General features: G+C 59.9%; 5 protein-coding genes across 8 annotated transcripts in view; all 5 read left to right on the forward strand.

Annotated features, from left to right (window-relative positions):
* The first annotated feature begins 807 nt into the window (after window positions 1–807).
* APOA4 (apolipoprotein A4) lies at window positions 808–2,432 on the forward strand. The gene is made up of 4 exons (XM_050322959.1): window positions 808–901; window positions 1,025–1,091; window positions 1,203–1,329; window positions 1,414–2,432. Exons 2-4 carry the CDS (start codon window positions 1,043–1,045, stop codon window positions 2,339–2,341), a joined length of 1,104 nt encoding a protein of 367 aa, XP_050178916.1. The 5' UTR covers window positions 808–901; window positions 1,025–1,042; the 3' UTR covers window positions 2,342–2,432.
* A 965-nt stretch (window positions 2,433–3,397) lies between these two features.
* Window positions 3,398–5,163, forward strand: APOA5 (apolipoprotein A5). 4 transcript variants are annotated; one of them, XM_050322935.1, is made up of 4 exons: window positions 3,398–3,593; window positions 3,773–3,847; window positions 3,922–4,030; window positions 4,206–5,163. In XM_050322935.1, the coding sequence occupies exons 2-4, from the start codon at window positions 3,799–3,801 to the stop codon at window positions 5,161–5,163; spliced, it is 1,116 nt and encodes a 371-aa protein (XP_050178892.1). In that variant the 5' UTR covers window positions 3,398–3,593; window positions 3,773–3,798. The 4 variants fall into 4 exon arrangements, with proteins under 4 accessions (XP_050178892.1, XP_050178896.1, XP_050178894.1 ...); XM_050322939.1 differs by having other exon boundaries at window positions 3,503–3,535; XM_050322937.1 differs by having other exon boundaries at window positions 3,504–3,646.
* An 86-nt stretch (window positions 5,164–5,249) lies between these two features.
* Window positions 5,250–8,534, forward strand: ZPR1 (ZPR1 zinc finger). The gene is made up of 14 exons (XM_050322940.1): window positions 5,250–5,386; window positions 5,755–5,916; window positions 6,178–6,268; window positions 6,361–6,431; window positions 6,568–6,654; window positions 6,731–6,853; window positions 6,959–7,012; window positions 7,106–7,172; window positions 7,353–7,423; window positions 7,505–7,594; window positions 7,702–7,812; window positions 7,916–8,002; window positions 8,091–8,156; window positions 8,267–8,534. The coding sequence occupies exons 1-14, from the start codon at window positions 5,264–5,266 to the stop codon at window positions 8,399–8,401; spliced, it is 1,338 nt and encodes a 445-aa protein (XP_050178897.1). The 5' UTR covers window positions 5,250–5,263; the 3' UTR covers window positions 8,402–8,534.
* A 160-nt stretch (window positions 8,535–8,694) lies between these two features.
* BUD13 (BUD13 homolog) lies at window positions 8,695–14,603 on the forward strand. The gene is given in 13 exon segments (XM_050322934.1): window positions 8,695–8,948; window positions 9,077–9,170; window positions 9,628–9,712; window positions 9,866–9,923; window positions 10,423–10,559; window positions 10,831–11,364; window positions 11,480–11,540; window positions 11,542–11,572; window positions 11,785–11,893; window positions 12,077–12,215; window positions 12,406–12,587; window positions 12,959–13,040; window positions 13,362–14,603. Coding segments are annotated over 13 exon segments (1,728 nt in total). The 5' UTR covers window positions 8,695–8,826; the 3' UTR covers window positions 13,456–14,603.
* A 131-nt stretch (window positions 14,604–14,734) lies between these two features.
* Window positions 14,735–20,977, forward strand: part of LOC126643984 (uncharacterized) — a 106,518-nt gene continuing 100,275 nt past the window's right edge. Inside the window, exons 1-3 of the mRNA XM_050322777.1 lie at window positions 14,735–16,824; window positions 18,062–18,161; window positions 18,593–18,739. Of these exons, the coding sequence (XP_050178734.1) occupies window positions 16,787–16,824; window positions 18,062–18,161; window positions 18,593–18,739 (285 nt within the window). The 5' untranslated portion in view covers window positions 14,735–16,786. The remainder of the gene's footprint in view (window positions 16,825–18,061; window positions 18,162–18,592; window positions 18,740–20,977) is intronic.

Raw genomic sequence — 20,977 nt, forward strand, 5'->3', positions numbered from 1 at the left:
ACAAGGGTGACATCCAGCGGCCTCGGCCCTGCTCGATGCCCTCGGGCACCGCGGGAGCCCTTTGGACCTTGTCCCTGCCACTGCCCGGCCGGTCCCTGCCCCTGCCCGCGATGACACATCGCGGCTGCTCTGCAGCCCGAGCGGGGCCCCAGGGTGTGGGTGGGCTGAGTGGGTGCAGGGCTGCACCCCAGGGGTGTGCCAGGAGCCCAGTGCCCACAGCCAGCGACACACAAGGCCCCCACTCCTTTCCCAGGCACTCCAGCACCCCGTGGGGCTCCTGCAGGGTCCTGACCTGTTCCTCTGGCAGGGCTTCCTTCAGGAGCCTGGACTGGGAAGGAGCAGTGCCATCCTGCACATACACAGCCTTGTGAGCCCCCAGCTCCATCACAGCATCTCCTTGAGCCTGCGTCCTGCCCTGCTGCCCATCCCAGGCACAGCACAGTTGGTGGTAGGGCTGGGGGGTCCCCTCAGTGTCCCCCAGACCCCATGCCCTGTCCCACCATCACACACCCCAGTTACCACCCCACACCATGGATACTGCACAACTGGCACCAGCACAGCCACCATGGCATCCCACAGAGCAGTGAGCTGTCCCCTCTGCCCAGGGTCCCCATCCTCAGGAGGGGCTCAGCCCCCACGTGCCCTGTGTACTCCCAACCCCCTCTGCCCAGGCCCTGGCACCTTGCTGGGAGCTGGAGGGTTCAGCGGGGCCACGGGTGATGTCAGGGCTGCAGGTGATGTCAGGTCTGCGCACACATCAGGTGGTTCCACGTCTCAGCTCTGCTAAAGTCCAAGCCTGGGGCTGTGTCACAGCCTGCGTGGAAGCCGCGGGGGTGCTCAGGCTGCATAAATAGCACGGGGAGCTGCCGGCTCGGCAGGTACCACGGCCGTGGCAGCACAGGTGAGCAGCTGCAAGGGCTGGAGAGAGCCAGTGCCTCCATCGCCTGTGGTGGAGCAGATGGCAGGGGGTTGGGGGGTTCCCAGCCTCTGGGGCTCCCTTCACCTCCTCTCTGTGTTTCTGCAGGAGTCCCCAGTGCTCAGGATGGCGCCCAAGGTGGCAGCCCTTGTCCTGGTGCTCCTCGCAGTCTCAGGTGAGGTGGCATGGGTGCTCGCAGGGGGGTCCTGCCCCGGGCAGCAGTGGGGACCTGCTGTTCCCGGGGCAGTAGGATTGTCCTGGCGCTGATCCCACCATCCCCTTGCAGGGGCACGGGCTGACGTGAACCCCGATGAGGTGGCCAGTGTGATCTGGAAGTACTTCACGGAGCTGGGCAGCAATGCCAAGGAGACAGTGGACCAGCTGCAGCAGACCGAGCTCACCAAGCAGATCAAGTGAGCTGAGCCACGGGCTGAGGCTCAGGGGGGCTCAGGGGATGCCGGGGGGCACATGGGCACTGACCTGTCCCTTCTCCCCAGCACCCTCCTGAAGACCAACCTGCAGAGCGTCAGCGCCTACGCCGAGGACCTGCAGGAGCGGCTGGTGCCCTTCGCCACCGAGCTGCAGGCGCGGCTGGCGCAGGACTCGCAGCGGCTCAAGGAGCAGATCCGGCGGGAGCTGGCGGAGCTGCAGGCCAAGCTGGTGCCCTACGCCGACGAGGTGCACCAGCAGATCGGCACCAACATCCGCCAGCTGCAGGCCAAGATGAGCCCCTACGCCGAGGAGCTGCGCTCCCAGGTGGACCGCGGGGCTGGGGAGCTGCAGCGGGCGCTGGAGCCCTACGTGGTCGAGCTGCGGGACCGGCTGCAGGACAACGCCCAGAGCATCCAGGCCTCCCTCAGCCCCTACGCCGACCGGCTCCAGCAGCAGATCGACGGTGGCGTGGAGAGCCTGAAGGAGCGGCTGGCGCCCATGGCCGACGAGCTGAAGGCACAGGTCGGGCAGAGCGTGGCAGAGCTGCGGCGTGGGCTCAGCCCCTACGCCCAGGAGGTGCAGGACGGGCTGAACCGGCAGCTGGAGAGCCTGACGGCGCAGATGGAGCGGGCGGCCGAGGAGCTGCGCGCCCGCCTGGCCACCAGCTCCGAGGAGCTGCGTGCCCAGCTGAGCCCGCTGGCGCAGGAGCTGCGGGAGGTGGCGAGTGGTGACACCGAGAGCCTGAGGCAGCGCCTGGGCCCCCTGGCCCAGCAGCTGGAGCAGCGCGTGGGGCAGACGCTGGAGGCCTTCCGGCAGCAGGCGGCTCCCTTCGGAGAGACCTTCGGGAAGCAGCTGGTGCAGCAGCTGGAGGAGATGCGCGGGAAGCTGGACTCGGGCACCGCCGGAGTGGAGGATCACCTGCAGCTGCTGGAGAAGGAGGTGCGGGAGAAGGTGTCCGCCTTCCTCAGCACCATCCCGCCCCCCGAGAAATGAGCCCCCCTCCCGGTGCCGTGGGGAGGTGACACGGGGTGGCCGGCCATCCCCACACACTCCAAGCACTCCCAGAAATAAACCTTGTGATGCACCTCTTGGTCCGTGTCCTTCCTTCCCCACAGGATCCTGCTGTCCTGCCCCAGGATGGGCAACCTGGGCCGCCCGGCCCAGCCGCTCTGAGGGGGGAACATCACCCCGAATGTTCTGGGGAACCTGGGAGAGGGAGCAAAGGTGGGGGCAGAGGGGTGGGGGGCTCAGGGCTGGCCGCAGGTGGTGGCAGCCAGATGGGCCAGCATGGGACCAGGGCCCTGCCATCACCTCGCTGGGGTGCCAGAGCAGCTGGGGGGCACCCAGGGGGCTCCAGAGGGGCAGGGCCCCGGGATGCAGCTGAGCACCCCCACTGTGCCACGGGATTCTGCGGGCCGTGCCGAGGCCGTGCCTCAGGGAGAGGAAAAAGGGACTTGAGCGATGGCCACGGCGAGCCCCTCGAGCCATTGTGGTGGCGGGAGCGCGGGGTGGGATGGGAAGGGAAGGGATTGGGATGAGGCTGGAGCACGGCCAGCGCTGCCTGGAGCGACCTCACGCGTTCGCCCAGGCGAGGAGGGAACCGCGCGGATTTCGGCGACTGCTCGGCGTTTCACCCCGGGAGCGTCGGACTTCGCCCCCCACCCACGGTGCCCGTTCGTATTCCCGGCGGAGAAACAGCCGAGCAGGGCGCGCTGGGTGCCCGGCGGGAGCGGCGGCCCCAGGAAAGGCGTGCTCTGTGCTCCCTACCTGGGCTGACGACACCGCTCATCCCTGGCACCCTTCCCTGGCACAGCCGGAGCCGGGCTCACCCTCCCACGCCCATCCCGGGGGTCCAGGCTCCCTTTGCAGCCCCTCGGCAGAGCCCGCAGCCGGCGTGCCCGTCCCCGCTGCCCCGGCAGTTCCAGCGGCATTCCCTGCGGGATGCGCAGGGCGGCTGCGGGGCAGGGGCAGCGCCGTCCCGGAGCGCGGGGGGCCGCGGGCGCTCAGGTGACCGTCCCCCGGGTCACCTCCCAGGAACGTGCGCGGACCTCCACGTTGTGTTTACACGGAGTGAGGTCCAAAAAGCCTCCCTGTGCCGCAGGGCCTTATCGCCCGCTCCCCTGCTCCCCCCGGACCTATATAAGGGCCGGCTCCCGTGGGAGGGACGCGGGAGGCACCGGGACTCAGGTGAGGGACGGGGGCTCCTGGTGTCTGGTTCGGCTTTGTGCGGCCGGAGGAGCCGGGGGTGAGTCCGGAGGTGCACAGCGGTGGGGACCCCAGGTGATATGGGGACTCCAGGTACTATGGGGGACCCCGCATGTTTGTGGGGAGACCCCAGGTGTTGCAGGGTGTGAAGCAGAGGCACCACCACCCTGCGAGCACTCGGTGGAGCAGCCTCTCCCCTCTGTCCCGTCTCTCCCGCAGCCCCGCAGAGCCCGGCCCGGCAGACCATGCTGCTGAAGGCTGCGCTGCTCCTCTCCCTCCTGGCTGCCTTCCCAGGTGGGTGTGGGCACAGGGGCTGGAGGGGCGGCAGCACCACGGGCACCCCGCTCACGCCACCCTCCCACCCGCAGTGTCACCGGCCCAGGCGGGGCAGGGCGGCTTCTGGGAATACCTGAGCCAGCTGACACGGGACAAGGACAGCCTGGAGCACGGCCACGGCAAGCTGGGCAAGGACATCACGTGAGTACAGTGCCCTGGGGTCCCCCAGCACACCTGGGGCTCCGTTTCTCTGCCCCTGGGGGCACAGAAGCTCACGGGAGCGAGTGTTGGTGGGTGTTGGTGTTTATTAGGGGGGAGTGTGGGCGCAGGGGGGTGCTGTGGTCAGTCAGGGGTGCTTGGTGACTGTCTCCTGCAGGAACCTGAAGGAAAGCATTCAGGATGGGGTCAGCTACATGGGAGACTTCCTGGGGAAGCTGTCGCCCCTCGCCAGGGGCCCGCAGCCCCGGCTGTCGCAGGACTCGGAGAGCCTGCGGAAGGTCCTGCGGAGGGAGCTGGAGAGCCTGCGGGTGAAGCTGTCCCCGTACGTGGACGAGGTGCACCACCAGGTCGGGAAGCAGCTGGACGAGCTGCGGCACCGGCTGCAGCCGTTCACGGAGGAGCTGCTGGACGAGGTGTCCCTGCGGGCGCGGGAGCTGCGGCGGCAGCTGCTGCCCAGCCGGGAGGTGACGGCGCAGCTCCTGGAAGGGGCCGGCGAGCTCCAGCGCTTCGTGGCCCACTACGCCGACAAGATCGCCTCGCACACGGAACAGGTGAAGGACATCTTCCAGCCGTACGCCGACAGGCTGGTCACCGAGATCCACCGCAACGTGCAGGAGCTGCACCGCTCCGTGGCCCCGCACGCCCGCGCCACGCCCGAGCAGCTCAACCGGCACATCCAGGAGCTGTCGGCCAAGCTGACCCGCAACGCGCGGGACCTGCACCGCCAGATCCAGAGGAACCTGGAGCAGCTGAAGGCGAAGCTGAGCCTGTACCCCGAGAGCCTCGGGGAGCCCCCGGCCCCCCCCGGCCGGTACCGGGAGGCGCTGGCGCGGGAGGTGCAGCGGCGGGTGGAGGAGTTCCGGCGGGACACCTACGTCCAGATCCAGGCCTTCACGCGGGCGCTGGACCAGGAGACGGAGGAGATGCGGCTGAAGCTCAGCGCCCGCCCGGACCCGCCGGAGGAGCCGCGGGACGCGCCGCCGCCGCCCGTGGAGGACCTGCGGGCCCAGCTGGACGCGCTGTGGAGGGAGCTGGCGCTCAGCCTGGGCGGGGAGGCGGGCGGGGCGCGGGCCGGGGCGGGGGCCGCGGGGCCGGGCCGGGATGAACCGCAATAAAGGCGCCGCCACCGCCGCCATGACAGCACGTGTCACGTGACCGACTGGGCACGTGACAGCCGCGACACGTGAGCGCCGCGCGAGGCGGGGCCGCGCCGCCATGTCGGCGCTGGGGGCGATGGAGCCGGGCCCGGGGGGGTCCCTGTTCCGGCCCCTCAGCGCCGAGGACGGCGAGCAGCAGCCCGCGGAGATCGAGTCCCTCTGCATGAACTGCTTCCGCAACGTGAGGGGGCGGGGGGAGCTGGGGCTGGGCCCCCGTGCGGGCTCTGCGGGGGAGCAGCTCGGGGCTCTGCGGGGCTCGAGGTGCGAGCTGGGCAGAGGCTTGGCGGGGGGGACAGGGGGCTGCAGGGATGGGGGTCTGGGTGCAGGGACCCCGGTACAGGGCTCTGCAGGAGCAAGGGAGGGATCCACGGGGGCCACAGCTGGTCCCGGGGCAGGGAGCACTGCTGGGATGTGGAGGGGAGCGGGTGGGAGCGGGTGGGGGAGAGGAGGTTGGGGGTGTGGGATCCGTGAGCTGCCCCCGCTGGGAGGGGCTGACAGGGATGTGGGGCCTGCAGGACACTGCCCTGAGGGTTCGGGTTCCCACGACAGGGAGTGACGCGGCTCCTGCTCACCAGGATCCCCTTCTTCAAAGAGATCATCGTCAGCTCCTTCTCCTGCGACAGCTGCTCCTGGTCCAACACGGAGATCCAGTCGGCGGGCAGGATCCAGGAGCAGGGCGTGCGCTACGCCCTGGCCGTCACCTCGCGCCAGGTGAAGGGCAGGGGGGCTGCCCTGTGCACACCTTTGCCCCTCACTGTCCCTCACAGGCTGGTCTGGCCCCAGCCACAGAGTGTTTATCTTCCCTGCAGTTTGGGAAATAGCTTTGTTTGTTTGGCAGTAACTGTTCCAAGCACAAAACATTCCCTTCCCAGTGGAGAGGGGGCTCCAAGGAGCCAATGCTGCTGCACAGCCCAGTGTGGGAGCCCCTGGATCTCTTGGGGATCCTAATGCTGTTCCCAACGGTGTACACAGGACATGAACAGGGAGGTGGTGAAGACTGACTGTGCCACGGCTCGAATTCCAGAGCTGGACTTCGAGATTCCTGCCTTCTCCCAGAAGGGAGGTGGGTGCCGTGCCCCCCGGCTCAGAGCTGTGCGAGGAGGGGGCTGTGGTGTGTGAACGGTGCCGTCACCTCCGTGTCCTTCCCCTCCCCAGTGCTCACCACCATCGAGGGGCTCATTGACAGAGCTGTGGCAGGCCTGGAGCAGGACCAGCCCGTGCGCAGGGTGAGGTGCTGGGGAAGGGGGAGCTCCTCAGGGATGGCAGATCCTCGGGTTGATCACCCCCTGCAGCAGCTGGACCCGGTGACCTCGGAGGTCTCCTCCACCCTGAAGGGTCCTGTGATCCCCTGTCCTCTTGCAGGCGACAGACCCGGAGGTGGCCGGGAAAATAGACGAGTTCATTGGGAAGCTGAGGCAGCTGAAAGAAGGGAATTCCCCCTTCACCTTCGTGAGTGCACACAGAGGGAGGCCCTGTCTGGCACGGGGAGTGCAGGGCGGCTCCCTCAGGCTCCCTTTTCCCGCAGATCATCGACGATCCCTCGGGGAACAGCTTTGTGGAGAACCCCCACGCGCCGCGGCGGGACGAGGCCCTCGTGGTCACCCACTACAGGAGGACCCCCCAGCAGGCTGCTCTGCTGGGACTGGAGGTGGCTGGGGGCTGCTGGGCTGCGTGCTCTCAGCCTGGGGAGCAGGGCTGATGAGTCCCTCGTTCCCTGGGAGCCCCCAGATTAGGGAACCCGCTTCTCTTGCAGGGGGAGGAGGTGGATGCGAAGCCACCTGATGCTGCAGAGGATCTGAGGGACGAGGTGGGTGATGCTGCAGTGCAGAGGGGACACCCAGGAAGGGTGTTCTGGGCTGGCCAGGACATCCTGACCCCAATTTCACTTGCCCTGCTGCAGGTCCTGCAGTTCAACACCAACTGCCCCGAGTGCAACGCCCCGGCCAGCACCAACATGAAGGTGGTGCGTATCCTTTGAGGGGGTGGGCGTGGGTGGGGGTCCCTGTGCTGACCTGGGCTCTTCCTGCTGCACCTGGGTGGATTCTCCAGGATGCAGAGCTGTCCCAGGCCGCTCACAGCGAGCTCCTGCAGTGCCTCGGGAGGGACCGGGGTGCTGCCTTGGGGTTTTCCTTGACTGTCCGCTCCAGAAATCCCACACTTCAAGGAAGTGATTATCATGGCCACAAACTGCGACTCCTGTGGGCACAGGACGAATGAGGTGAGCTGGATAAACCCTCCTAAAGCATCGAGGTGTGATTGGAGTGTGAGTTCCATGGAGCTGACTGCCAGCTGTTCCCAGGTGAAGTCTGGAGGAGCGATTGAACCGCAAGGCACCAGGATTACCCTCCGGATTACGGACCCTTCCGACATGACAAGGGACATCCTGAAGGTAACAGTGCCCTTGGATACCTGCCCTGTCCTCCTGTGGAGGCTGTGGGGAGTCCAGGGGGCCCAGCCATCCCTCCGTGGGGACTCACAGGGTGTTCACCTTCACAGTCTGAGACGTGCAGTGTGGAGATCCCAGAGCTGGAGTTTGAGCTGGGCATGGGAGCACTGGGGGGGAAGTTCACCACGCTGGAGGGGCTGCTGAAGGACATCCGTGACCTGGTGAGTGTGCTGTGCCAGCCTGGGGGGGCTCAGCCCCCTCTGGGCCCCTGTTTGGGCTGGCTCTGGTTCTGGCTGCCTCACAGGTGCTCCCCTGCCCTTCCAGGTGGAGAGGAACCCCTTCACTCTGGGGGACAGCTCCACGCCCAGCAGGACGGGGAAGCTGCAGGAGTTCATTGGGAAGCTGCAGGAGGTGAGTGTGCTCTGGATTCCCACCCTCTGCCAGAAGTGCTGAAGGGTTAGGAGGAGCCTTGGTGGCTGGATCTATTCTCTTCCTGCAGATCATAGATGGGAAGACCAAGGCTCATTTCATCATGGATGACCCTGCAGGCAACAGCTACCTCCAGGTACAGCCCTGGGCCCTGGGAGGGGTCTCTACTCCCCTGGGGGTGTTGGGGGCAGGGTGCCCCAGCCTTTGGAAAGAGGGCAGTGCAGGAGGTTTCCCCTCTCCCCACAGAACGTGTACGCCCCGGAGGAGGACCCGGAGCTGAGGGTGGAGCGCTACGAGCGCACGTTCGAGCAGAACGAGGACCTGGGGCTGAACGACATGAAGACGGAGGGCTACGAGCCTGAGGATGCCTCAGGCCGGTAGCAGGGGGTGCAGCCCGACCCCTCCAGACCCTTCCCCAACCGCTCCAGGGACAAGGACTTTTCTGGGGCCGGGACTCTTCTCCCCTTCCTGGGAGGCGGGAGCTGCTCCAGGCCGAAGGCAGCGGGGCTGGGCCTCGGAGCCTCCCTGCGGGAGGCGTTATGCTGATGTGTTGGGGCGGGGGGGGGTGTGTGCTGGATATCGGGGCCGCGACCCCCAAATAAAGGAGTTTGGATAAAAATTCGTGGACGAAACGAGGGAGGCGCCGTATCCCGGCATGCCCTGCGCGCGCTCCATTCATCAGCTCGGCCCCGCCCACAGATCAATGGAGGGCGGGATCACTGTGTGGCCACGCCCCTCGCCCCGCCCCGCAGTATATATACCGCAGCCCCGCCCCTTGGCGCGGTTGTTGCGCGTCAGCGGCCGCGATGGCGGCGCCGGGGGTGTCCAAGGCCGAGTACCTGCAGCGCTACCTGAGCGGCCCCGCCGCGCCCGGCCCGCCCCGCCGCCGCCGCAGGAAGAGACCGCCGGGCGGCACCGGCAGGGCCGGGTGAGTCCCGGGGGGGAAGGGGGCGGCGCGGCCTGCGGCGGGCACGGGTTCCCAGAATCACCCCGGAACCCCGCCCTGGGCTCCCCCTCGCGGGGCCCGGACGCTCCTCACGGCGTTCCCGCTCGCAGGATGCGGATCGTGGATGACGACGTGAGCTGGAACAGCATCGCCGCCGCGCCGCAGAAGGAGGAGGAGGAGGAGGACGAGGCGGACATGCCTGTGGTGAGCCGGCGGTTTCGGACGCTGAGTCCCTTCTGTCTCCCTCTGGGAAGCACCTGCCAAACCCCTCTCCCTGCCCCGGCGCTTGGTGGGCTGTGCTGCGGGGAGGGGTGCCCTGGAGAGCCGTGTGAGCTCAAAGGAGCCTGTTCTTTATGGCCCTGAGTTGTCCAAGAGCACAGCGGTTCTGAGCATCCCAACAGCTGCTGGAACAAGGCAGGCAGGGGGAACTGGGATGGCTGGTGGCTGCTGCACTGTGGGTCAGGCTGGAAACCTTGGCAGTGAGGGGAGAAATGTTGAACAAAAGGGCTTTGGAAAGTTGTTTTGAGTTCTTCCCCTGAAAAGGCAGCTAAAGGGTGGTCACACATCACTTACTCTGCTGAGTAAGTTGTGTTGGAGGGTGGGAATCCTGCCCCTTTTTTCCTTCACAGCCCTCTTGTTCCCCGTGGGGGTGTGTTTGCAGGTGGCAGAGTTCATTGATGAACGTCCTGATGAGGTGAAGCTGATGGAGGAATTCCGAACAAACTCCAAGTGGAAACTTTTGGGAGGTGGGAGCAGACCATTCCACCCTTCCACCCTCCCACCCGAGCATTTGACTGCTCTAAACAGTGACGCAAGTTAGAAATGAATCCTTGAAACCCTGGAGGGCTCCTGAGCTGTGCAGAGCCCTAACAGTGGTGACTCTCATTGTCTTCCTCTAGACCAGAACGAGGATTCCCAGAGTTCGGATATTTCGGGACCTGCCAAGTCTGCCACGAGGTATGGGGGCTTCCACCAGGATTTCTGCTCTCAGTTCCCCCTGGTTTTGTCTGTCTGGTTCTGCAGTTTCCAAGTGCTTTGCTGTAAAGTGTGGGGAAGGTGTACACAGGACTCTTTCCTCCTGGGTAACTCTTGCCTGGAGGGGGCTGGCAGCTCCCTGGGTGTGTGACGTGGGGAACAGCTGTCCCATAGTGCTTCTGACAGTGCCAGGGAAATCAGGGTGATGATCCCTCTCGATTTGAGCGATGGTGAGGGTGGAGAACTGAAAATTCCAGCTGTCCTGCGATCCAGGCTCCTGGGAGGGTGTCTGGGGCGTGCTGTGGAGAGGCTGTGGCTCAGGGCTGCAGGGCACTATGTGAGTGCAGGTCACTGCTGTGAATTCACCTTCACAAAGCTGTTTCCAGCCTTGGCCCACTCCACAGCCCTGCAGGTTTTGTTTCCGAGCAAACCAAACACAGACTGAGCTCATTGTCTCCTTCTCCTGCCCTTGCCCTCCCAGGCGGCAGCGCCACGACTCCCCGGACCCTTCGCCAGCGAGGGGGGAGCACAACGGGCCCCTGGACCCCCCTGCCCCGAGACGGCAGCGCCACGACACCCCTGATCCATCACCTCCCAGGAGGAAACGTCAGGACACCCCTGATCCATCACCTCCCAGGAGGAAACGTCAGGACACCCCTGATCCATCCCCCCCAGGAGGAAACGTCAGGACACCCCTGATCCATCACCCCCAGGAGGAAACGCCACGACACCCTGATCCATCCCCTCCCAGGAGGAAACGTCAGGACACCCCTGATCCATCACCCCCCAGGAGGAAATGTCATGATACACCTGATCCATCACCCTCCCAGGAGGAAACGTCATGATACACCTGATCCATCCCCCCCTAGGAGGAAACGTCATGATACACCTGATCCATCCCCACCCAGGAGGAAACGTCAGGACACCCCTGATCCATCACCTCCCAGGAGGAAACGCCAGGACACCCCCGATCCATCACCTCCCAGGAGGAAACGCCACGACACCCCTGATCCCTCCCCTCCCAGAAGGAAGCGTCATGACACCCCTGATCCGTCACCTCCCAGAAAACAACGTCGTGACACCCCAGATCTGTCCCCTCCCAGGCGGCAGCAGCGTCACGACACGCCTGATCCATCCCCTCCCAGAAGGAAACGTCACGACACCCCTGATCCGTCACCTCCCAGAAGGAAACGTCATGACACCCCTGATCCCTCCCCTCCCAGAAGGAAACGTCACGACACCCCTGATCCCTCCCCTCCCCGGCGTCAGCGTCACGACACTCCAGACTCCTCACCCCCCCGGCGACAGCGTCGTGACACCCCGGACCTGTCCCCTCCCAGGAGGCAGCGTCACGACAGCCCTGACCCATCCCCTCGGAGAGACAAGCCCGGCTCACCCAGTCTGAAGAAGAGCCGAACGAAAGGTGAGCCTTTGGGATCAGGTGGGTCCTGTGGGTTGGTGCTCTGCAGGCATGGCAGGGATTCCCATTCCCTTGTATGGGATCATCAGATCTTCACACTCTGATCTGTCTCCTCCAGGACGGAGCTCTCCAGCTGGGAAGGGTCAGCACAGGTCACGGAGTCCCCGGACCACTCCCCGCATGCCAGGACACCAGGGGGTCTCCCAAGAAGGTAAGCATTGCCTTTTTCCTGTCCAGCTGGTTGTTTCTTCCTGTTATGGAAAACTGGAAGTCCAAGGACTGGCAAAGTGGGGAAGTTTTTGTACAATTGGCTTTAACGGGGCTGTCTCTGCTCTGTCCCTTGTGGTTTTGGGTGACCCCTTGTTAGACCTCCAGCTGAGTGCAGTGCTCTGAGCCAGCTTAAATGTGGGGTTTGATTTCCAGGCAAACACGATGTCATCTGGGGTCAGAGCTGGCTTGGTGTCAGCAGATGTGCTGCGGAAGGAGCAGCAGGAGCTCCAGAAGCCAGACAGGAGCATCAAGCACCTGGAAGGTAGGAATGTGGGAACGTGGCCTGATCCCCAGCTCACCTTCTCTTCTGCTTCAGCTGCTTTGGCTTTGGGTGACAGGCTCTTTGGGAGAGTAGGGCAAACAGAATGAAAGTTACAGTAATGGGATTGCGTGGAGGTGGTGAAATGTTCCAAAATGTGTGACTTGAGACATCTGTCCCCTCCAGAGGAATCCCGGAACGCCAAGACCGTGTTCCGAGACAAGTCCGGCCGCAAGAGGAACCTGGCACAGGAGCAGCTGGAGCAGAGGCTGAAGGCTGAAGCAGAGGCCAAGAGAGAAGAGCAATATGCCAAGTGGGGAAAAGGGTGAGGTGCTCCTGATGCTCCCCATCTCCTGCCTTTGGCCCAGTTTGGATCTTCATGTGCTGTAGACCCCTCAGTTGTTCCCTCTGTTGCTGCACACACAGTGGGAGTTCAGGAGCGTGGCACATCCTGCAAACTGAACAAGTCCTGGGGAATGAGTGCTTGGGTTTGGGTGAAACTCTGTGTTTTCCAGGCTGGCCCAGGAGAGGCAGCAGCAGCAGAACGTGGAAGATGCGATCAAAGAGATGCAGAAGCCCTTGGCCCGTTACATCGATGACCAGGATCTGGATCGAATGCTGAGGGAGCAAGAGAGGGAAGGAGACCCCATGGCTGCCCTCATCAAAAAAAGGAAGGCCAAGGAGAACAAGGAAAAAGGTTTGGCTCTGGAATTACACCTGTGTGTGATTTTAAGGCCTCAGCAGTGTAGAGAGGCAGCTGCTCTTCAGTAAATTGCTGGAACAGCCGAGTCCTGAGGGACTTCTCTGCAGTCTCTGGAGTTACTGGCTTGTTACCAGTAATGGTGACTGTGATTTCTTAGCTCAGAGCAGGATCTGGTGAGTTAAAACTCAGCAGCGTGCAGTTTGCTGAAGTGTGCCTTTGGGAGCTTCCTCTGGGAGCTGTCCCTGGCTGTCAGGTGGCCTGTGCACTCTGCCTGTGTGTACCTGCAGACACAAGAGCTCTTGGGTGGGTGAGGATGTGACCACCTGTTTGTGCTGAAAGCAGCTGTTCTGCTCTTTCTGTTCCAGAAAAACCCAGGTACAAGGGACCAGCACCTCCACTCAACAGGTTTAACATCTGGCCCGGGCATCGCTGGGACGGTGTGGACAGGTACTCGTTCCTGTTAAAATAGAGTAAAAATAAGTGAACTGTGCTTCAGAGTGGTCATAGTGTAAAGTTACTGGATCCAGTTACTGGATGAGTGAGGTTGTTGGCAGCTGGGAATTTGAATAGATTAAGTTACAAATGGGTGATGGGGCAGAGGGGACAAGGCTGGTGCTCTCAGGAGGGGTGTGAGGAACCTCTGAGGTGCATACTGTTGGTAACCACAGTAACCAGAGTGTGGAACACTTGTAGCATCTCTATCAAGCTTTGTGGCTTCAGAAAAGCCTCTGGCCAGCAGCTCCTGGTCACCTGGGTGTCCCTTTGCAGGTCCAACGGGTTTGAGCAGCAGCGCTTTGCCCGGATTGCCAACAAGAAGGCGGTGCAGGAACTCGCCTACAAGTGGAGTGTTGAGGACATGTAGGTGGGACAAGAACTGTGCAGAGCTCCTGCAGTGATCCCCTGGACATCACCTGCTGCCAAAGCTGTGAGGAATGGCCTGCTCTCCCTGGAACAAGCCCTGTCCTTGGCATTCACTATCCCAGTGGGCCATCTGAGAGGCAAGGCTGGATTTCCCTGTCAGCCGGGGACGAGCTCAGAGACCTGCAGGGGCCACTGCCTGCAGGAGCCCCCAGCTCTCTGTGGAAGACACTGGTTTCTGGTCCCTTTAGTTGTCTTCTAACAAACTCTTTTGTTCTATGCCAAATGCTTTGACCTCTGAGGGCGGTTCCCAAGTCTCAGGTGTCCTAAATCTCAGGTGAAAATGTGCCGAGCGCTTGGTCACGAGAGAGTTACACTCATGCAGTAGGTTGGCCTGCTCCAGAACTCAGCTTAAGTTTAGCTTCTGAACTTCTGCTGAGTTTCTGTAGTTATTGTACCCTGTAGATCCCAGAGTCACCACAGTGCAGTGAAGTTCAAACTCAGCTTCTCCTGGCCCTTTCCAAGCAGGAAAGTGAGCAGGGAATGCTCTGGCACTAGAAGAGCGACCTGCATTGGGCAGCAGGATCTTCTGGGGCGCCAGCAACTCTTTGGGGGGTCCATTTCTTGTGGAAGGAAATGTATGGAGAGTGGTTAAATTGCTTCCCTTATATTTTGGAGCAGCTGGTTCCCCCAGACCCTTCTGGACAGTGCTGATCTCGGCACTTCCCCCTCGCTGCTGCCTGGGGCTCCAGTGTGAAGTGTAACAACCCCTCTCCTGTGATCAGATTTGTCGGTCTCAGAGCTGGAGACCAGCCAGAGCTTCCCTTATTCCCTGCATGCCAGAGAGCACTTGTGGAAATAAATACAGTTGTTCTTGCTGAGGTCCCAGGGAGCAGGGATGGAATGCAGGCAGCAGTTTCCATGGAGATGCCTCGGCTGCAGCAGTGGCAGGGGCAGGGCAGGATCGCTCTTTTCAGGGATTCTCCAGCATTAGGAGGGCTGTGGGTGGGAGGGATAATGGCAAAATCTGCTCTGGAATGCCAGACTCCTGGGACTTCCCTTTTATTTTTTTTTTTATCCCTGTGTAACATTTCTAGCAGTCCTGGAATTGGTGTGTACACCTGTAAATAACACCTTTGTTTTTGTACGTGATTTTGTGTGGTGGTGGTTTTTCCAAGGTGGAGAAATCTTTCCCAGCCTGGGCCCTGTTGCAGCCTGTTGGGCAGGCTGGTTTGGGAGTGGGAGGTGATGGTGTGAGGTGGGGGCTCCCAGGGTTTTGTCATCCTGCTCAGTGTTTCCAGTTGTACTTCCCCCTTCTGTTTATCAAGGCCCTATTTTTTTTTGCCCCTGTAACCTGAGGCAGGTGCAGCCTTGACAAGTGCAGCTCCACTTCACACACACTCATTTTTGCTCTCGCTTATCAGAGTGCTGCTGGAAACGTAAAAAAACCTACTGTGAGATTGAGTTTGCCCTTGTGAGCAGAGTTGTCGCTCAGGTGGTTGCTGGTACCTTCCTCACCTGCTTGGTGACAGTGGCTGCTCTTGCAGAGCCACAGTCACAGCTGGCTCGTGTCATAGCTGGAATTATAAGCTGCTCTTAGGGCAGTAAAGCAATTTTAATGCTGGTACTAAAAAAAGTGTTGTGCTTAGGACCTGAAAGCAGTATCAAGTTCTGCTCTTGCAGCTGATTTTGAAAGCTGGGGTTTAAAACTTTTAGAGGTACTACCCTGGGGAACCTCCTCGTTCATCACAGTGCTGGGTTTATACATCTGTTTCATGTTTATTACCAGATATTTTACTTTGAGATGTATCTATGCAAAATGAGGGTATGGGGGAGCTCAGGTGAGGATCCTGTCCCCGTGTGCTGCCCAGGGAGCAGGGAGGCAGGTTTGTCCCCGTGCCCTTGCTCTGCATCCCACGTGCCCTGTCCCAGATGTGGCCTTGTCTGAGCCATTCTGGCAGCAGAGCAGTTGGAAAATGCTGCGAGATCCTCTGGGATGGGCAGGGTGATGGAGATGGAGGAGTGACACCGGGACGTGGATCTCTTCATTAGCGGTTCTGGAAGGGCAGAGCCCCCGCTCTTGGCATGGAGCAGCAGCTTTGATTAGCTTTAACCCAAAAAAATGAATATTAAAATCTTAATTTAATTTAAACCACTGTCATTCACAGTCATGGCAAACAGCGAGCAGAGTAATTATTATGCAAATGAGACAGATAGAAAAATGATTAATAATTGCGCAAATTAAAAATTATTGTAAACATCCTGTGACTAGTGATAAGTCGGGGAGGAGCGTGCGGGGGAGGCAGTGGGGCTCAGCCACCTCCTGCATCCCGATTCCCTCATTAGTGGGATCAGCTAATGAGGAGCCCAGGGGTGTTTGGGGGAAGCTGAGGCCTGGCTCCCGAGGGTGGGACAACAGGGCCGAGCTCAGAATCTGCTCCAGCTCCCGTCTTTACACTCTGTGACTCGGAGAAAAGCTGGGTTTAAGCTGTTTTCCTCCTTTTTGGAGTCCCTAAGGTCCTGACACGGCCTCTCTGTCCCTCTGGAGCGGGCACTGGCATCCCAGCAGCCTCCCCTGCCCATCCCCCAGACGGGCACCTGCTAATGACCCTCGGAGCTTCCCCCACCAATTAACAAGCTGATTTGTCTGGTGTTCTGCTGCTAATTGCACAACAGTACTTCTTCCCCGTTTTCCTTTTCTGCTTTTGCCAAGGAGCAGGATAATACCAGTAACAGGCTCTCCCTGGCTCAGGGGCTTCCATGGGCACTGCTCGTGTCAAGGACGAGCAATTAAGATTGGCCTCATGCATCGTAATTAGATTTTTGTTGATGAGCTCATGGTAATGTGTTTAGATTAAGAGCTTAATTCCTGGGGTGTGACACTGCCTGCCCCCTGGAGCCCTCTGCCCATGGGAGGGGGATCGGGGCTGGTTGGAGGGGTGGTCCTGGGCATGGCCACCCTGTGTCTGTCCTGCCCACCTGTCCTGTCACACCTGTCCCTGCGAATGTGGCTTCTCCCCCCCTGCCTGCCTTTTGGCTGTTGTTTTTTTAACAGCTCCAGCAAAGTGGGTTCTGGAAGTGCTGTGTTATTGCACCGTTTCCTGCTGAGTTCTATTATTTTTTAATTAAAAAGAGCCTGAGATTTGTCATTTAATTTCTCTCTAACTGGCAGCAGCTCCAGGTCGTGGGTGCTGGGAAGAGCTGGTGGCTCCCTAAATCGTCCCAGGCTTTCAGCACGGAGCTCTGGGGGAGGGTGCCACAGTGGGGTCCCCCCAGGGCACACCCACCCCCATTTCTTTTTGGAGGAGAAGAGTTTTTCCCGGCAACTGCCTCCCATGGCAGGGCTGGGAACGAAAATCCCCAAGACCGACAGGTTAGTGATTGTATATGCATATGTGCACTTTCCCTAATTATGGAATAATTAGGGACATGCAGAGATAAAAATTACTAATAATATTTACTCTAGACTCTATTTTTTTTCAATAACCTCTCTCTCTCTCTCTCTCTTCCTCCTTCACCGAGTCTTGGTGGAAATAACTTTGCAGATCCCAGTTAATGAATATTTGTAAATGCAAGAACATTCGGCGCCGGAATATCCAGAGGGCATCCTCTCTCAGCCTTGTAATTTTTTTTCACCAGATATTTAATATTTATGGTTCCACAGCCTCGTGAATAAAGAGCCACCCGCAAACCCCCAGGAGCTCGGGGGCCGGGATATTTATGGTGCTTCCTCTTTTCCTTTTCAATTACAAAGACACCTCACATAATTAAGTGCTAATAACCTTGTTAATCTAAAATTGATACTCTTTCTCCTGGCTATCTCTTAATAGAATTAAAAACAGATTAATAATCAAGGGTAGGAGACATGGCACGCAATCCAGGGAGAGGGGCCACGCTCCAGCCCCTCCCTGTGCTCCCGGGAGCTGGAGCAGGGCTGGGATGGGCAGCAATGGGAAAGGGGCTGGCAGGGAGATGTGTTTTCCCTCGTGCTCTTTACACAGCTTAAATTTTTAAGACAAACAGCCATGTAACACCATCTCCTAATGAAACTGTTTTATGTTAATTAATTATGTATCAAGGCTCATTTTCATGCGCAGCCCGGCTCCGCTTCCCCTCCGCTGAGCCTTTGATCTGTCAGAGGCTAAATGGGAGATAAATAATCAAATTGAGAAGCAGCCTGGATGGAAATAAACATGTTTTAGATGCGTTATCTGGCGGGTAGAGCAAGGCCCTGGGTAATCGGGCTCACGGTTCAGCCGCGCTCTGCTGCACACCCGGGGCCTGGGAAATTTCCCGTGCCTCAGTTTCCCTGCGGCCACCCCAGGGCACAGCACCGTGTCCCCACCATGGAATGGGGTCTGGAATGGGCCACCCCTGCCTCCCCCACAGTGTCTGCACATCCTCTCCAGCAGCAGGAGGGTGTGGAGGACCCCCTCTGCACCACACTGATAAAGAATTTAAACTGCAGCATTTCTTCTTTCCAGTCCATGGAAGATCCCAGCAGCTCCAGGCCACAACTGCTCCGTGCCCGGGGTAGTTGGGATGCTGGCAGTGGACACGGTTTCGGCATAATTTAACACAGTCCCTACCAATTTGTTACATCTAAGCAGAGGCAGATGTGCATCCATATTCATTCCGGAGGAACTTCAGGAATTACAACTTCATCAGCCAAGGCCGCCGCCAGCCCGAGCTCCTGTGCAGGAGGAGAAGGTGAGGATGGCAGTGCCCGGTCCCCTCAGCTGTGGGGACAGGGATGGCAGGGCTGACAACAGTGAGGTCCATGGCCACATCCCCAGTGACTGTGGCTGCTCCAGGGAATTCCGGCAGCGGTGCCCGAGGGCAGGACCCTCTGGCTGTTGGCACCTCTGGCCCTAGGGCTGCGTTGATGCCCTGCTGTAAACCAGGTGTTGGTCCAGCAGTAACTGTCCTACAGAAGGAATTGCAGGTTATAACAGTGGAGTGCTTTATGTCCGCAATGCCCCAGCAGTTGTTCTGGCCCGTGTGTAATTACCAGCTAACGAACGGATTTCCTCTTGAAGGGCCCTCCTCTGAGTGCTGCAGTGGATTAGGAGGGAGTTTATTGTATTGCAGCAGCTCCTCTTTGGGGTGTTTGGGTGGTGATGTGGTTGTTTTCTCTCCAGGTGCCGTGCCGGGACATTGGCCAAATCCAGCCCTGCTCAAGTGGCGTGCCAGGAGGTGCCCAGCCTAGAGGAGAGGAGCCCTGTTCCAGGCACAGGGCATGGAGACACCACATCCCCTCCCTGGCCAGCGCAGCTCCAGTGCTACAGGTGAGCACCCGCCACTTTCACCCGTGCCCCAGGTGGGCAGTGAGGAGGGAGCAGTGCTGGGCTCCCACGGGATGTCCTTGCTGGGATGCCAGCGTGTGTTCAGGTGGCTGTTCCAGGGTGCCATTGCAAATCCAGCCCTGGGGATGGTGCCCAGTGGGACCAGCTGGCACCACCCAGCCCTGGGCAGCCCGGCTGAGTGTGCCACCACCCCTCCAGGCCGCGGCTCCCGGCCCCACTGCCGCTGCTGGGGGGTGAAGCCGAGCAGGGAGCAAACAAAGGGAGCACTCAGAGAGCCTTGTCCCCTCCAGCCTTGCCCCGGGCCCTGCCTTTGGGCTTCTCAAGGCTTTGCTCCAGCGGTGTCAGTTCTCATTAATCCACACATCAAAGCTGGGGCTGCCAAACATCCTGGAGAGATTGTGTGGGGTTCCTCAGTGGCGTGGCGGGCGGGGAGGCAGAGGGGCAGCTGTGCAGGGCGCTCAGGGAAAGGTGGGGGGGGCTCCAATGCTCTGGCTCGTGCCCACGGACTCCCTCAGGAGTCCTGAGCTGCCAGGGCTGCATAGTGTGGGATGTCCCTGGACAAGAGACAACTGGACGTGGCACTCAGTGCTCTGGTTTAGTTGACAAGGTGGTGATCGGTCCAAGGCTGGACTTGGAGATCTTTTCCAACTTGTTCCAATTGTTTCTGTGATTCTGTGAAGGGAAGACCCTCCTGCAGCAAGATCTCCCACGTGTGTCACGTGTGCAAGCAAGGAAAAGAGGTTTAGCAGGAAAACACACACAGAAAACCCTACAGAAGGTGCTCCTGTGCACTGGAGAGTGGGATTTGCCCGCCAAGGTCCTCTCTGAGCTGCTGTCAGTGCAGACTGGGATTCCCTGCTCGGCTCTAGCGTGGCTCAGCATTCCTCGAGCTGAGCTAATCAGGTCAATGCATTTTTAACAGGGCATAGGAAATCTTTATATTTTTTGTCAGGCTCATTCTTCTCCCTCGTCTCTCTGTAGGGGCTGAATTATTTAATGCTGAATATCAAGCAGAGCTGGTTTCCCTTTGCCAGGTGCTGACGGTGCAGTTTCGGGCTGCTGAGATTGGCAGGGGCTGCGCTTTGAGCTGGGCCAAGGGGGAACCCATTGTAGCAAGCAGATTACCTACTTCCAGCTGGAATTACAGAGCAGCTTGTGTCCCCTTTCCTGGCAGTGGAACAAGAGGGATAGAGTTGGATAAGGGATGAGCAGCCAGTGCCAGGACTGGGTGCTCACAAACAGCGCCGTTCCCAATTTTCCTGAACCAAATCCTAACCTGTCTCCTGGAGTTTGGGTGTTGATTTCCATCCTGGGAAAGGGCTGGAAGAGCAGAGCAGGACACCAGGGGATCTGGCAGCCTTGCCCTAGCAGCTCCCTGGTTTGTGGTGTGTCTCTGATGGGGCTGGCAGTGCCCACCCGTGATGCCCGTCGTGACGGGCAGGGGTGGCCCAGAATGGGGTGACAGGCAAGGATCACCCGCAGGGCACACAGACACAAAAGGCTGGTTTGTGTATCGGGGTTTATCTTTCCCATTAATGGCTTTCTAAATTGGTGGCAGTGGAGCAAAAAACCCAATCTGAACTCGGAGCATGCATGATTACTATTGTAATAACCTTGGCTAATAAGAATATGATGTGGTGTTAGGCTGGGAAAGAAAACACATTTCTCATTAGCTTTTTGATTAATTACTCCACATAATTTCCTAGGGGGACATGCCTGGGACTGATTGCCTTTGCTTTTGACGCGTGGAAGTGGTTTACCTTAACTTAATAATTTTCTTGGTGACATTTTAATGGCAGGCCTCAATTAATCTCCAGTTGCTGGGTGGAGGGCAGGCCTCTCTAGGGGTTCAGAGTACCACCTTTGCCCACCCTTCTGTGGGGCAGGGCAGAGGATTTGCCTGAAGGTGAGCAATGCTCCATAGGCAGTTTGGGCTCCAAGATCCTGGTCCTCCTTTCCCTGCCCCTTCCTGGTCATGCTTGGCCTCCCAGGGCTTTAAATACCTGGGAATGCAACAGCTGTGCAGCCCCATCCTCACCCAGCACAGCCAGGGATCCAGCTGTTCAGAGGCATATGTTTACATGGCTTGGAAGCGACCGATTTCCTTCCGTGCGTTATAACATAAATATTTTACAGGAGCTAAAATATTCAACGCTCGTTTGATGTTGCCACATGGAGTGGGATCAAATGAGGGTGGGAAGGAGGGGAAAACAGGAGAGG

The sequence above is a fragment of the Myiozetetes cayanensis genome, unplaced genomic scaffold (genome assembly GCF_022539395.1).
Source record: "Myiozetetes cayanensis isolate MyiCay16 unplaced genomic scaffold, myiCay2020 scf29, whole genome shotgun sequence".
Taxonomy (NCBI): Eukaryota; Metazoa; Chordata; class Aves; order Passeriformes; family Tyrannidae; genus Myiozetetes; species Myiozetetes cayanensis.